The sequence below is a fragment of the Parasteatoda tepidariorum genome, chromosome 5 (assembly GCF_982258835.1).
Source record: "Parasteatoda tepidariorum strain Cologne lab strain chromosome 5, Ptep-v5.0, whole genome shotgun sequence".
Lineage (NCBI taxonomy): Eukaryota > Metazoa > Arthropoda > Arachnida > Araneae > Theridiidae > Parasteatoda > Parasteatoda tepidariorum.
In genome coordinates, this window is record NC_141759.1 from 103,538,231 (window position 1) to 103,555,276 (window position 17,046).

Genomic DNA, 17,046 nt, shown 5'->3' on the forward strand with positions numbered 1-17,046 from the left:
CTATATTTATATAATCTATCGTCTAATGTATCCAATCGTGTAATTTATATTATATATCGCCTAATTTAACCAATTGATACACGAGCGTTAACAAGTCCAAACGCGTTGCAGTCGCCTCAAAGCAATAAAGCTGTATAGTATATAAACTGAAAAAATATTGATTAATTTTGTATTTTAAAGAATGATTCTTCATCTCCATGCTTATCTGTATTATAAAAATCCTATTCTTCAGCATTATTTAATTAATATCATTTAGATGTGTACAATTTATAATAGTTTTAACTAAGTTTTAGGAAATTTTTTTTTAAATCTATTTAAAAGAAAATGTGTAGTGGAGAAGAGCAGGCCACGCAGTTTCAAATTCTAACAAAAAAATTTCAAAGTGCAAAGAAATCATTAGACCTCAAATTTTTTTTTAATTTGAAATTTTCGTTTCAGTATTTGAAACCTCGTGGCTTATTCTAGGTTTGCCTAGGTTTTTTTTTTTCCTTTGCCGTGTCGATTGTCGTTCTTAATTGCAAAAGAAGCAGGATTTTCACAATTTTCTCTGCAATATTTATCAGAAACTAGTTGTTTGATCGTGATTATGTAAAGTGTTTGAAAATGTTTTTTTAATTTTATTGATTTTATGTTTATAAATTAAGAAGTTTAAACGATGAAAAAAAAATTATTTTTATTCCTGCACAGATCCTAATTATAACTGTTTTTGGAAAGTAATTATTAAAACAATTTTTTGAGTGCTTACATAGTACTTAAAAGGTGTTTATTTTTTGTTGAAAAACGCGCCATGTTCTAGGATCTAGGAAAACCTATAATTTTAAGCTATGCAGCAGGGATTGTTAATGAAACCCATGCGTTGCAGTAAAAGGTGAACATTTTCCCTTCTTTATTAATTTTAGCGGTAGGTGATAGCGGTTTTTTTTTAATTTAACGTGTTTCTATATTTTTCTGAAGATCTTGCATTTTGGGATTGAGGGGCATGTCAGATGTTGAGTAAAGATGGGTGAGGATACAAATCCCCCCCCCTTTTTTTTTATCTAGGGGGTTGGCGTTAACAGATAAGCGGTGGTCTCTTTATTCGAATGAAATTTTCATCACTTTCCGCCTGCTTGAATTTCATTTTAACATTCTTTTGCCCTAATTCATTGTGCGGTGTTATGTTCTCTTAGTTATATCATCCCACCCCCCAAATTCCGATTTTTTTTTTAAATCCTTATATTCGTTTTGCCATTGGAGACGTTGATCTGCGCCCCTTTATTTTTTGCTGTCTTTTTTTAGAACATTTTGACATTAAATATGTTCCGTATGATAAGTCGCAGAGGGAGTCAGTTACAAAAATCTTCGAAAATTAATTTTTTCTTACTAGTAATAAAATTGTTCTTTTCTTATTATTCAACCTGAAAAATTATAACCTGATAAATTATTTCTTATCTTATTATTCAACCTGATATTGGCACTTTACAATAAAGCTGAAACCTAGGAAAAATACGAAAAAATATTTTGCTAGTATCTCTTAGTCCACCTAGGACTATATCAGCTGAATATGAATAATCAATTCTCGGACATGGAGTAATGCATTGCGTAATACAGTGTTTCCCAAAGTGTGGTACGCATACCCCTAAGGGTACGGGAACAGTTTAGCGGGGGTGCGCGTTCTTATGCGAAATGTCTTGTAACAAACGAAAATTTCAAATATTTTTATTTAAAAACAAAGATAGCTATGAAAATTTCCGATTACGTATTTTTCTATTGGCTATTTTTTGCAGAGTTAACAGTAAATAATTAGTGGTGTCAACAGCCAGTTGCAATTTTTTTTTTAAATCTCAGCAGAAACAATATCATACTTTTCACTGATGCAAATAAACTTATTAACAAAACTTGTACAAAAAACAACAACATATTTTTTAAAAAATACATTCATTTCTTTATTAGTGGTACACAGCGTTACGAAAAAATTTAGAAAGGGTACGACAAGGGTAAACATTTAGGTCATAAGTTTGGGAAACACTGGCGTAATTCATCAAAATCCAATGTTTTTCTGTATTTAATTAGACTAAAGATATTTTTTTTAAAAAATATTTAAATTTGAAAAGAAAGTGAAATTTAAGGAAATGAAAATTTGTAAAAAAAAAAACTTCCTCGAAATGTTTCAGAGGTTTAAAGACCACAAAAGGAAAACAAAGAAGACACCCAAAGAAAAATCTTGAAAAATTTTTCTAAAGTGACTATAAACGTAAATTTTTTTGCCATTTTAAGTTTTCATTTTTTTTCAATATTGAATCTTTAAGTTAGGTAAAAACAGTAACATTAGAGCGAAAGCCAGAGGGGATAGGATGTGACTAGCTTACATAAATGCATGGTCGATATTTGTAATTTGATTAATTTAGCTGACAAGGGATTGCCAAAAATATACTTAATATCTGAATGTCCACCCCCATTCCAACGTTCAAAAAATTGACTTCACCGCGTTTCGGAAGAAAAAAAACAACATATATCTTGCATATCACAAGCTAGACATAGAAGGAAAAACCAAAACACTTTTTTTTAAGTGCAATTTAATTGAAAGAGTCTGAATAATTTGCTTCGTCGAAAATCGTTCCTTTTCACACATTTTCCCACCCCTTCCCGGAAACCTTACAAGGAAATGACTTTACACGCGAATAAATCTATCGGAAGGCCTGTTTCTTATGTTTCTCAACTGTGTCACACTTACTCGCTGTACAGATAATGCTTCGATTCGAAGTGGACTGTCTATAAAGCGCCAAAAGATGCCAAGCCCGTTTGGCTTTATTTTTTTTCCTTTTCTCCCACTTCATGTTTGGCTTCGACTTTCCTTTCTTTTTCTATCGCAATTTTTCTTTTTCGTTCGCCTGCCACTTTTTTTCATGATCGCTAATGGTTGAAAACCACGCTCGCCGCTTTTTTTCTCTTCTCTGCTCAAATTTTTCTTTATTTTTACTTCTTGGCCTCTGTTTATATACGTACTTGCATTTTTCCTTTTAGGTATATTCTTCCTGAAACTTTTTTGTTTTGTTTTATTATTATAGGAAAGAATGATTTTGAAGTTAAGTTTCATTTTTTTTTTAAACCTCGTCGTGTGTTTTTACAACAAATGGTGAACGTTTTCTGTTGCCGAAAGATTTATTGCACTGTTTTATAAAACGTTTGATATTTGCGGATGCGCCATTAATTTCTTCAATCACGAATATTGACATTTCCGATGGTTTAATTTTTAACTAGACCCCTCTTTGTTTCGAGGGGTTTTCAGATTTTCTGGACCTACCCAAGGGCTTAATTGCTGTGGGCTGTCGTTTGGCAAATCAAAGCCAAAACTGTCGGTGAAGAAAAATTTGATTTTTTTAAAAATCTCAATGCTTTCAGCTAGTTATTTGCTGGACGTCTGAAATAAATAAAAAAAATAACGGGCAATTCTTTTTCGTAAAAAAACTTCAATGATTAAAATTGCAACAAGTCTACCGTGTTCAATAAATAGTTAAAAATTAATTCTTAGTAATTTTTTTTTTATGCATTTAGTTTATATAAGTTAAACTTGTAATCGGAATTTTTTTAAAAAATATCTGTAAATATTTAAATGAAAAATTACTGTGTGGTTTGTAAACTACTGTACGTAGGTAGTTTGAATATGTCTATTTAAAAATCGTATCCCAAAGGCAAAGAAAATAAAAAAGACCTTAAATTATGCCGATCGGGATGTGGTGCGTTGAGGGTTAAAAAGCATAAATTTTACATTCATTTTAATAAGCAAATGAAATTACAGGAAACTAATTGTGACAAATTTGATATTTGTAATTTAACAAAGATTTGTAATAATTTAAAAAAAAATAAATCTGTCATTAAATTACTGTAGATATAAAATGTACCTCTGGTTTATTTATATCAAACCGTCATTTTATTTCTTTGCAATTGATTGGCTGCGTCAAATGGACAGACTAATACTAATTGTTTTTATTCTAAATATTGTATTGCTATTTCATTCTGCTAAATCTAAAGTTGTACGCAACAAATACTTTTCTCTGATTAATATTTCTTTTTATTTATTTTAAAAAAGCTACTACTAAATGAAAATTAAAATTTAATAAATTTGAATTGTTTAAAACATAAATGTCAGTTAGAATTTAAAACAGTGTATTTCTAAATAGAAAGTTTTAATATGTATAATAATTCTATAATAAGAGGACGATTTTGAAACTAAATCTTTATTTACATTATTCATAGTTCAGAATTAGAAATAAATATTATCTTGTTTCTTATAATATTTATACTGTATTAATTTTAAATAATGTTTAGTAATTATTCATGTTATTTAAAAAAAAAAAATTAAAATGCGCACAATTAAAACCTACCTTTTTTCACAACTAACCTTTTTTCACAATTTTACAAAAACGGACCTTTCACAAAATTTCTGGATCGACCCCTGAATTCATTATATTTAATTAATTATGAATTTACTCATTAAATTTAATTAATTAAATTTAATTAATGAATTAACTTTAGTTTTATATGGGGGAGAAAGAAATTGTTATTATTTAATAAAATGTAACTAAAATAAAAATTTTCTTTGTTGAATTGAGTAGAAATTGATTTAAAGTTTTTTTTTTTTAATATTGCTAGTTACTTAAGAAGTTATAACATTATTTCAAATATTAATTATCGGCTTATGACTATCGTTGCTCAGGCGAGGGCCATATTGTAATTTAAACGCATCTCGACGTGGAGGCGGAGGAGAGAAAAAACAAATGAGGCGTAGATTTCGTGAGTCATGATAGAAATTTTCAGAATTTGTCGAACAAAAAAACTAGTTTTCACGAGTCGTCATCAAAGGTCATCACGTAGTTGATTGACAGAATAGCGATGTGCTTATGCATTATGCATGCGACGCATAGAAATTAACGTTTACTCGCGGCAATTTTTGAAATCGTCGTCAGAGGTTTCTTACAAAAATTGTTATTTTCAGGACAGGTATTCGAATTTTCATAACACTTATTTTTAGAAAGAATGCTGTTAACTCTTTTACCAAAGAATGAAGTGAAATTATAAATTAACTTTTTTAAGTGGATTCATCATCATAGTTGGCCAGAAAGCCCAATGCGGGCCAATGCCTTTGCTCTGATTTCTTCAGAAGGACTTTTTCATTTTATATTTTATAACCGTCGTTGAACAGCAGACCCAATTTTTTTGGGTTTACGACTACTAATGTTCAAATCCGGGGAATTGTAATTTGGAAACCCGATCTAGAAGACAAGGAAACTCCTTGATCAAGTATGAGGAGAAATTTTGCCTTCTTGGAGGACTTTTTTTTTTTGTAGCTTATCCACATTTGCTTTATCGAGAAGACCACGAGAACCTCCCACGGTTTGCCTGGCGGCAAAAGGACTCTAACCCATGATGACTTTTAACGACTTTTTAAGTGGACTAGCAAGGAGAAAATACACTCTGAACTTGCACCAAAAATCGTTGTGCGCAACTCTTTGTCGAAGACGCGATAAAGTTAGTCTGAAGCAAAGAACTCCCCTGGCAATCGAAATTTTGTTAGGTGATAAAATATAAATACTGCTTGCAACAAGTATCTTGATATTCATATAAGCATAGATTTTTCCAATGGATATTTGAGCTCTCAAGGTTGTCGAAAATGTAGTCAATCTATCGATAGAGCGTGAATTCTATACAGTGATAAATTTTGCTAGCAGCAACAGGGTCAGGGGTCTGTTTAGAAGAAATTTGGGTCCGTTAACGGATCCTTCACAAAATATCTTTTCATGAAAACGGACCCTTCACAAAATATTTTAGCTTAAAAACGGACCCTTCACAAAATATTTTAACTTAAATACGGACCCTTCACAAAATGATTTTTCTTTTAATCGAACCTTTCACAAATTTGTTTATCTTCATTATTTTTTTGTTAATCGAATAAACCCTTTCCAGGGCAGAAAACATGAAAGATGGATGTAAACGAATTAAGTTTTGTCTTCGGCAGACGATTCTTCCATTATTCGTCCGAAATGAATATTCTGCGTTCAGCAGTATAGGCTAAATACCAAATATTTGTATGTTGCATCTCTCATTTAGAAGGAGCAATTGTTGTTTATTTTTGAAAATTTAATTTTTTTAATTATAATTTTACAGTGTTGAGCATAATCTTGTATGTCTTTACAATTTAAAAACTCCTTGAAAAAAAATTTTTTTTTGCAATAACGGACCCTATTTGCACAAATTCATAAAAGCGGGCCCTGGTTGAAGGAATGTGAGTAATTTTTTCACAATTTCACGAAAAACGGACCTTTCACAAAATGTCTGGACAGACCCCTGAGGGTGCGCAGCGTATTCTTAAAGGTGCTTATTTTCGTTTTTTAAAAGCCCTTAATGGTGCTTTCTTCAATGGGTGTTTTTAAGAAGTGCTTAATTTTTTTTCTTTTCCAAAGTGAGATTTTTTTTTCCTACCCTGTTGATTTTCGCCACGAAATACGTAAAAAAACATTGTCCTAATCAACGTTTTCACAATTAAGTCAAGTCCAATTTATTTCGGCGTACTAGTGTATGAAAACAAGATTCGTTTTACATGTTTGATGAAATACTTGCGTACACTGAGCTGGATTCAGAGGATTTTTGTCTCTCATGGTGCAACTTTGCTGCATTTTGCAAGAGATTCCCTATTCCGTCCTCTGGAATCGCACCGAAAAATCTCTCGAATTTTTGATGGTTACGGGGATCTACTAAACAGTGTCAATTTTTTTTTCTTCTCTAATGGCGATTGAAAATTTAATTTCATCGTTGGTGACGCGCCATCGTCTTCGTCTCTGGCAAGCAAATAAAACTATCAATTGTCGAAAACTTAGAAACCCTAAATAATTATGATATATTTTTTTAAAGTGTTTAAAAATATTTTTTGAGTGCTTAAAAGGTGCTTATTTTTTGTTGAAAAATTTGTCTACGCACCCTGAGTAGTCACTAAAATCTTGAAACGTAACAATCTCATGATGTTCACAGCTGATGATTTTAGTGTAGTATGCGTAGATATATCTAGGTTAATATTTAAAATGCATTCGATATTTCGATCAAACACACACACACGAAAACAAGTTCATTAAAAAGGATCGAAAATGGATCGAACTGGTTTTGAGATTGAAAACCTCAAATTTATTCTAAAATTTCAATTATGCAATTTATTATTAAATGATAATTAAATATTAATTATAAGATTGTTTTTTAATTGCTATAGTATTTTCAAACAGAAGTAAAGTGTCGGAAACTTTAAAAGTGATTATCGTTCCCAGTTAGCTAATTAAGATTGATTGCGCTGGAAAATACAGTCGTTCTCGAACGGTTGTCTGTAACTAATCGCCTTGAAAATAACTAAAACCTATTATCGTAAATCTTTTACAAAAAATACTTTTATTGGATGTTTCAAGTGCTTCAGAGGTTGTTGGTCCCCCAAACGGATTTTACTTGATTGTACTTTCCTTATTTTTGCCTCTCGAGTTGAGAGAAAATATTCCTGATTAGAAAGAGTGGTAATTATTGGTAACAGGGGTGGATTTTATTCCGGGTTTTTCGTATCATTCTTCCGAGCCTAAAAACTAAAAGTACGGCGTGTGATTTTTGTCGCAAAAATCGCTAGTATCGCATCTCGAGACTATTATTGCGGACTTCTGCGAATCAAAAACGCTGCGAATCGAAATTTACCTATATTTAACCTATGAACCGTGATCAGGGGTCTGTCCAGACATTTTGTGAAAGGTCCGTTTTTTGTAAAATTGTGAAAAAATTACTCGTAATTTGTGAATATAAAATAAACGTTAAGTCACATTCTTTCAACCAGGGTCCGCTTTTGTGAATTCGTGCAAATTGGGTCCGATATTGCAAAAAAACTTTTGCAAGGAGTTTTTAAATTGAAAAAACATACAAGATTATGCTCAACACTGTAAATATATAATTAAATTTTAAAAAATAAACAGCAATTGCAGCTACTAAATTAACGATGCAACGTATAAATATTTGGTATTTAGCCTATACTGCTGAATGCAAAATATTCATTTCGGACGAATAAAGGAAGAAGCGTCTGCCGAAGACAAAATTTAGTTCCTTTACATCTGTCTTTCTTCCACCCCCCCCCCTTCCTGAGAAGGGTTTATTCGATTAACAAAACAATAATGAAGATAAACAAATTTGTGAAGGGTCCGATTAAAAGATAAATTATTTTGTGAAGGGTCCGTTTTTAAGTTAAAATATTTTGTGAAGGGTCCGTTTTTATGAAAAGATATTTTGTGAAGGGTCCGTTTTTATGAAAAAATATTTTGTGAAGGGTCCGTTAACGGACCCAAATTTCTTCTAAACAGACCCCTGGTGATCTCGAGGGATGTAGAGTTCGCCCACCAAGTGAGGTGAACCGGGTTCGAATCTCAGCGATGGTGGGTTGATACAAATTCCGCATCCGGCTTGCACCGACCACAGTGCTGACGTAAAATATCCTCAATGGTAAACTGATCAGGGGTCAGAGTTCCCTTGCTGTCAGGCTAACCGTGGGAGATTTCCGCGGTTTTCCTCACCCTGTAACTCTAATAAGGGATAGTTACATCAAAAAAGTCCTCCACGAAGGCAAATTTCTCACAATACTTGATCCAGGAGTTTCCTTATCTTCTGGATTGGTTCAAAACTACAAGGCTACGGAGTTCAGCATTCCTAGCTGTAAACCCAAAATTGGATCAGCTGTTCAACGACGGTATTAAAATAAAATATGTTTGACCTATTTCCTGTTAACGAAACGTTTGCATTCACGTGATTCTTCCGCCAAATGTCATTTGAAACCTAACTTTAAGAATTAAACTATAAAGTTAAATGTCGTAATAAATGCTTACGAAACTTTTTTGTGTATTAATAACAGCAAATAATATTGCATTTCCTGCTGAGGTCCCTGTTTAATTAGTCATGATATTTCATAGACATATGAATTACCCTAATTAATGTTTGTTTTTATTATTGTTGTGGTAAAAAAAGGTTGTACATCCTATTTCTTCTTGGATATTTTTTTTTATTAATTAACTTCCGCTTTTTGAAAAATTTAACAAAAGTTTTCCAAAGTTTAATAACGTTCGTGATCTAATTTTTTTAACAATGTGAAAAATTTCTTATTCATTTTATTGTTTTAGGGTCATGAAAAAATGCGAATATTGAAAATTATGCCTTTATTTGAATGATTTTTCGTCTTAGCGCGTGGTAGCTAATGTAATCAAAAAAAGAGTTCTTTGTCATAAACTAGTTATTTTATTATGATCATGTTAAGTGTTTGAAAGTTATTTTGCATTTTATTAATGTATATAGTGCTTAAACATATTTTTTGAGTTCTTAAAAGGTGCTTATTTTTTGTTGAAAAATTTGGCTACGCCTGTATCGCGAAAAACTTTTTTTTTCCGCTTTCCCCCTCCCCATTTAAATATTTGCTCGTTTTTTAAGTGTCAATGTAATTTGCTTTTAACAAGAAATTTTATATTTTTGCTTATAAATGCTTAACTTTGACGAACTATTTTTTCCGCCTCGTTTTAAATATTTTTCTTGTCAAAAAATCTTCGAAAACAATCTTTTAAGAATTTCTCGTCTACGTATCTGACTCAATTCCCTTTCTGGCAGAGGTTTTTTTTTCCAATTTAGATTAGAAATGAAAACAAGGATGGAGAACAAGAGAAAAATATTTTTATTAGGCAGGTGGAATATTTTCCCATATCCGTGCTTTATCCATAAATCTTCACCGGACAAACTATTTAGGGCGGCCCCTCTTCAGGATATTAGTTTTTCCTGTTTTCTAAGCCTCAACAGGTGGTCTTCGGATCCCCTTTTTTCCCAGATTACCCAAGCTTTGTTTCCATTAGGAGTTTCCATCCCCCCCTCCCCTCTACTTTTAAAAGGGGGTGTGTGCGTGGGAGGAAATTTAGACCGGATGAAGATTATAGGCGCCTCCAGGATTAGCCCTCCCTTCTATACTTCAAATGAGATTATACGCCTTTTAAAATCACTCGGCTGTAAATAGATTTTAGAGATGGTGTAAAAGCTTTTCATGAAATAAGACATTTTCTGTCTATATTATTGAATTTATTTATTATTTTATTTTGTGCAATTTTAGTTACGCATTTACAGGGGTGTATTCTGGGGAAATCGGCTCTGTTTGTGAACCATCAACGAATTATTTTGTCCTAAGAACGGACCCTTCCCAAATTATTTTGCCATAAAAGCGAACCATAAAAAATGACCAATTTCCAGTCACGAATTATTTTATTGAAACTCCACAATTTGTTTCATTTTTAAAATTGAATACTTAAAACGAAATCCTTTCCACAAAAAACAATCTTAATTTTTCGATAAAATTGCAGAAACAGGTACTTTCATAATAAGTCCGGAATGGCTCCTGCTTATAATGAGTTTTATTTTCATAAACGCGCTTTATATCACTGCACTCTTTGTAAGTAGAATCGATGCCTCAATGTTGCACGATTTTCCCTCTCTCCGCACTTTTACTCTCTCCGTTATGATGGTTTTGGAACCTTCTAGTTCATTTCAGTGCGAAGTGGAATACTTAGCCTTTTGCTTACGGCTGGTACAACAGGTGGACCACAGGTGATGGTACAACATGGAACCCCGTAAACCCTAAAATTAGGAAAAAAGAATACCGACCTATATTTCCAATAGTTCGCTGAATAAAGATATCTCGACGATGCTTAGTAACTGTTTAGAGAAGTTTTTGTTTCTTTACTTTTCAGTAAATATTGGCTGTCAGCCAATCAGAGATCGTCACTCTCTAAATAAACAAAGTTTTAATTTGTAAGTCCTCTTTAAAGAAGCACATAATATCCGTCTGAGCCGTGATGGTTCGGAGGATGAAGCGCTCGCCTTCCAATGAGGTTCGCGTCCCACCGATGGCTGGTCGATACGACCACAGTGCTGACGTAAAATTTCCTCGGTGGTAGACGGATATTGGGTTAGAGTCCCCTCCCTTGACGTCAGGTTAACCATGGGAGGTTTTTCTCTCCCATGTAACGCAAATGCGGGTTTGTTGTATCAAAAAGTCCTCCGCGAAGGTAAATTTTTCCCAATACTTGATCCAGGGCCGGAATAGCCTGGTTGGTAGGGCACTGGGTTGAGTGGGGAAGATAGGGCGACGGTTATAAAAAAGTTGAGAACCATGGTGGCTACGGGGATAGAGCGTTCGCTTTCCAATGAGGTGAACCGGGTTCGATGCCGGCGATGACTGTTCGATACGAATTCCGCGTCCGGCTTGCACCGACCAAAGTGCTGAAGTGAAATATCCTTAGTGGTAAACGGATCATGGGTTAGTCCCCAGGCCGATAGGCTAACCGTGGGAGGTTCTCGTGGTCTGCCTCTCCATGTATCGCAAATGCGGGTGAATTCCATCAAAAAATCCACCACGAGGGCAAATTTAACCCAATACTTGATTCAGGAGTTCTCTTGTCTTCTGGATTGGGTTCAAAATTACAAGTCTACGGAGTTGATTATTAGTAGCCGTAAGCACAAAAAATTGGGTCGGTTGTTGAACAACGGTTATAAAATAAAATACTTGATCCAGGAGTTCTCTTGTCTTCTGGATTGGTTTCAAAATGACAAGGCTACGGAGTTGATTATTAGTAGCCGTAAACGCAAAAAATTGGATCGTCTGTTCAGTGGCGGTTATAAAATATAAAAATAAATATCCGTCTGTTCTGTTACCAAACCTTTCTGTCACCCAATAAACTCTTAGGGGGAAAGACAGCCAAATACTTATATAAAACGAATTCATATATCAAGTGAATGTAAATGATTAGCTTGAATATCCTATTCTAACTACTATCGGCATTGATTTCAAGTGGCGTGTTGCAGCAAGATGTCAGGAGGAACGAGCTCTTTGATGGAAGGTCGGAAAAGGGAATTTTCGTGTATTCAAAATTCATTCTCCGTCTTCATGAAATATGCATGTTTGTTCACTGCACGCAACAGAGCTTTTCAACAATCTTTACAAATTGCTGCTACACTTTTAAGTCGACCTGCAGCCATTGTCACATAGTTAGAAAAAGAAATGTCGCTCCACACTTCGACTGCCGAGAGACTTGGTTAGAGTTTGTTTTGTAGAAGATTCTTTCTCCCCATTGCTTTAATACAGCATGGATAACCTGTGAAAACTAGCATTATTGTATGGTGTGCAAATATATATACATATGTGTGTGTGTATAATGTGCGTTTATTGAACAAAAAGCGACTCAATATAATGTGGTACGTAGCGTTTTTAAAAAGTACGATAAAAGTAAAGGTGCTCATTTTCGATTTTCGTTTTTTAAATCCCTTAAGGGTGCTTTTTTTTCATGGGGTGTTTTTAAAAAGTGCTTAATTTTCCCTTTTCGAATAAGATATTATTTTTCTTTACCCTGTCGTTTTTCACTGTGTATGCAAAATCGTGGTTTTCACGTTGTTCATTCACATTCCTTCAACCACAATCCATTTCGGCTTGCAGTCGGTCCTTAACGTATGATTAATTCATGATAACGTATTATAATAACGTATCAACGTCTAAATTACAGGAAATGCATGATTTTCACAATTTTCTCTGCAATATTTATCAGAAAATGTTTATTCTTATCATCATTAAGTCAAGTTTTTAAAAAATACTTTGTGTTTATAAATTAAGAACGTTAAACGATTAAAAAAAAAAAAAATTCACTGCGCAGATCCTAATTATGATTTTTTTTTCTTGGAAAGTGATTAAAAATATTTTTTGAGTGCTTAAAAGGTGCTTTTTTTTGTTGAAAAATCTGGCAACGAACCCTGTGTGAAGTTAAAAAAATATTTGGATAATCTATCCATTCTTACTCTCCGTGAACTTCAATGACGCTTGTTAAGATGTCTCCCTCGTACAGTTTTTAAAAAGTGCTTAAAGGTGCTCGTTTTCCATTTTTTAAAGGTGCTTTTTTTCGTGGGGTGTTTTTAAAAAGTGCTTATGTTTCCTTTTTCGAAAATGAGATTAATTTTTCTTTACCATGTCGATTTTAACCGAGTATTATGCAAAATCGTGGTTTTCACATTGTTCTTATTGAACGTTTTCACATTCACTCAAGCACAATCCATTTCGACGTACCGTCGGTCCATAGTGTATGAAAGCTCCAATCATTTTACATGTTTGATGAAATACTTGCGAGACCGCATGTGCGTCTACTGAGCTGGGTTCGGTTAAATTCTTGCACTCTCACACGTGCAACTCTGCTGCATTTTACAAGATGTTCTCCATTTCAGGCTTCATTTTCCACCCTCTGAAATCGAACCGAAAAATATCTCTTGATCTTTTTATGGTGACTAAATATAATCAAGAAAAGAGTTCTTTGTCAAAAACTATTTATTTTATCACGATCATGTAAAGTCTTTGAAAATTATTTAGCATTTTGTTAATGTATGCAGTGCTTAAAAAGTACTTTAATGGTGATTGTTTATTGTTGAGAGATTTGGCTACGCACTCAGTAACAAATTGAAATTAAAAAAATTTAATACCCTGTAGAATTATATTATTTCACTCCGGTTTCGTAAAATGTTTCTCCACTTCAAAAATGAACCTTGTTTCAAAAGAAAAGTTCCACCATTGTTATTATTTTGTTCAATGTTTGAAATAAGTGGCCAGTAGCCTATACCAGCTTAGTATAAATTATGTGAATGCTGAATTAAGCACGTTAAGGGAAGGAATACAAATAAAGTTTTACTGTAAAAAATAATCATCTGCGCTATACATAGGTGTAGACATTATAAACATACCTGCAGTCTTAAAAATTCTGAAACAGTTCTTTTATTAAATCTTTTACATAATCCAATGATTTCATCTTTTCCAAATATCACTTCAATTTCAGTTGATTGAACATCAGGCCTAAACTTAGGATTAAGACATTTAATTTCCCTATTAAACTCTTCACAATTTTTCTTATTTTAAGCTTAGCATTTGAACTGTCTCGTTAATATATTTTTGGGGGCCTCAGATGGATGTTTTACTGGTTTCTCTACATGCCATTTAAAAACGGGTAGCTTTATTAAATTATGACCATTTGTTGGCGGTGTAGCCTGACTAGGGCAGGGGCATACGGGGCTGTTGCATTTAGCCCCCACATCAGAGGGGGCCCATAAATCGAATGGAAAGTTTATGTTATGTTTTCTTTAATGAACTTTTTTTTGTTAAACAAAATATCAGTACAACCATCAGTATCTATCAGTTTCATGTTAGCTTCTTCATTAATCAATCGTATGAACATAATCTATGTTTCATAAATCCATGGGGCGGAATTTAGCTAAATTTTCTCAATTAGGATGGACAAATTTGGCCAATCAAAAGCCTGTATTTTTACATATCGCAAAACGCGATATGTTTACAAAGATATAGGCTTCTGATTGAGTACTCGTAATTCCGAAAATTTAGTTGAATTCTGCCCGAATGTCAGTAAGGATATGAATTTTTCGCAGCTAGATGACAAAGTTAACAATCAGAAAATGAATAAAATGGACTGAACGATATTTCATCTGACCATCGAAAAGGGAGGGACTTAAATAGCTATTTTAGGTTCTAATCAATTTTCTTATTATCTATAATGAGGTGAAAAATTTAAATACCCCCATAAAGTTCAAATACCCTTCATGGAAGAAATCCTTCATTAATGTTAAAGCAATTAAGTTCAGTAGATATTGTTGGATATAAATTTTTTTCCATATTTAGTTGACTAAGCAGATTTTTATTTTTCAGGTAAACTGAGGTGTCCAAGAGTTGTTAATTGCCGCCGCCATGAAAAAGCGGCAGAAGCGATGGGTGCTGCTCCCGTTCATCGCTTTTTTCTGCTGCCTGCGGGGCGAAGATCTGCACTATCCCTTCTTCGAAGATCCCGAGATAGAGAGGTTCAATCACATGACGGTGCACGATTACACAGAGAGAGTTTACATAGGCGGTGTGAATCGAATCTTCCAACTATCTAGGGACCTGAAAAAGGAGGCGGAGGCCATCATGGGACCCCAGGAGGACAGCCCGAAATGCCCTGTTACACGTGTGTGCCCAAACGAGGCGAAGAGACAGACGGACTACTACAACAAGGCTTTGGTGGTCGACTACTCCCAGAGCAAGCTGATCGCGTGCGGTAGTCTCTTCCAAGGAACTTGTACTGTCCACGACTTGAACGACGTGTCCAGTTTCGAGACACCGGCCAGTGAGTCGGTCGTGGCCAACAACGCCACCGCTTCTACTGTCGCTTTCATAGCTCCGGGACCAAAGAATCTACCGCGGACCCACGTCCTCTATGTTGGGGTGTCGTACACGGGCAACGGGCCATATCGATCTGACGTGCCTGCCGTAAGTAGCAGAAGTCTAGATCCCAGCAACATGTTCGTGATCGCCCACAGTGGCGTGACCACGGGCACGAAAATCATGCTGAACAGCATGTCGCGGGAGATCTACCCTATAACCTACGTCTACGGCTTCAGCAGCAAAGGCTTCTCCTATTTCGTCACAGTCCAGAAGCTCTCCACAGATCCACCCAAACCCTTCATATCGAAGCTGGTGCGGGTCTGCCAGAGGGACGTTCAGTACTACTCTTATACGGAAGTGCCACTCGTCTGCCGTACAGACGGTACGGACTACAACCTCGCTCAAGCCGCCTACGTCGGCAGACCGGGATCCGAGCTCGCCAAGTCGCTGGGCATATCCGCTCAGGATAATGTCCTCTTCGCCGTTTTTGCCAAATCCAAAGATGAGGCGGACATCTACAACAAGCCCAGTCCCAATTCCGCTCTGTGCGTCTACGCACTGTCAGCCGTGCACAGAAAGTTCACCCAAAACATCCAGCACTGTTTCAATGGAAATGGACAGAGGGGATTGGATTTCATTAATCCTAGTCAATCATGCTACCCAACGGTAAGTTTTTTTTTCTCTCTCTCTCGTCTTGAACAACGTATTGTTTTTGTCGAAATGCAAATCGTGTTCACATCATTTATGCACGCCTGAGCTATGACATATAGTTCGTCTAAAATAAGAACTCCCCCAGACATTCGTCTGAACCTGTGGCCGTGACTATGGCAACTAGGTATGACTATTTCAAGTAGGTGTGAGGGATCACTATTTTGGAGTGGTTTCGGCTCGGGTCGGCGAGAATCTCTTAGGTCTATTGTGCAGTCATAGAGTGAAGCTACCCTATATAAAATGCTCCATTCTTGTTTCCATGGCACCAGTCTGAGGTCGTCTGACCTCAGACTTTGTGGCGGGGGAGGAGTTCTTAGCTTAGACTAACTATATATAAGCTAATACTGTTGTTAATTTGAGCTAATATTTAACTTCGCTGTTGTGCATCCAACTCGTTCAAGGCTAATTATCCTTACTAGTTTGTCCGATCCTTAGATAATTATCCTTACTAGTTTGTCCGATCTCTAGCTAATTATCCTTTCTTGTTTGTCCGATCGCTAGCTAATTATCCTTTCTTGTTTGTCCGATCGCTAGCTAATTATCCTTTCTACTTTGTCCGATCGCTAGCTAATTATCCTTTCTACTTCGTCCGATCGCTAGCTAATTATCCTTTCTAGTTTTCCCGATCGCTAGTTTTTTTTTCCGCAGTGTGCGTGTATTCTATATTAATTCATTTTGCCTTGTTATGTTGGCTTAAGGAATATTTTAAATTATGTTAAATAATTAGTAAGTCGTTATAAGTATTCTTTTCGATTCATTTCGTTAGGTTGTCTTAAGTAGTAATTTAAGTAGCGTTCGTCTTAAGTAGTAATTTAAGTAGCGTTCGTCTTAAGTAGTAATTTAAGTAGCGTTCAATGGGTCTTCCTCTCCATGTAACGCAAATGCGGGTTAGTTCCATCAAAAAGTCCTCCACGAAGGCAAATTTCTCCCAATAGTCGATCCAGGAGTTCCCTTGTCTTCTGGATTGGGTTCAAAATGACAAGGCTACGGAGTTGAACATTAGTAGTCGTAAACCCTTAAAATTAGGTCGGCTGTTCAACGATGGTTATAAAATAAAATGAAATGTCTTGTGTGAT

The 17,046-nt window shown here is 34.9% G+C and overlaps 1 protein-coding gene across 4 annotated transcripts in view; it reads left to right on the top strand.

Annotated features, from left to right (window-relative positions):
- Nucleotides 1-17,046, top strand: part of LOC107440642 (plexin-A2) — a 526,176-nt gene that overhangs the window by 409,460 nt on the left and 99,670 nt on the right. For all 4 annotated transcript variants that reach the window (XM_087164666.1, XM_043049324.3, XM_087164668.1 and 1 more), the window contains one exon: nt 14,768-15,925. In XM_087164666.1, the coding sequence (XP_087020792.1) occupies nt 14,807-15,925 (1,119 nt within the window). In that variant the 5' untranslated portion in view covers nt 14,768-14,806. The remainder of the gene's footprint in view (nt 1-14,767; nt 15,926-17,046) is intronic.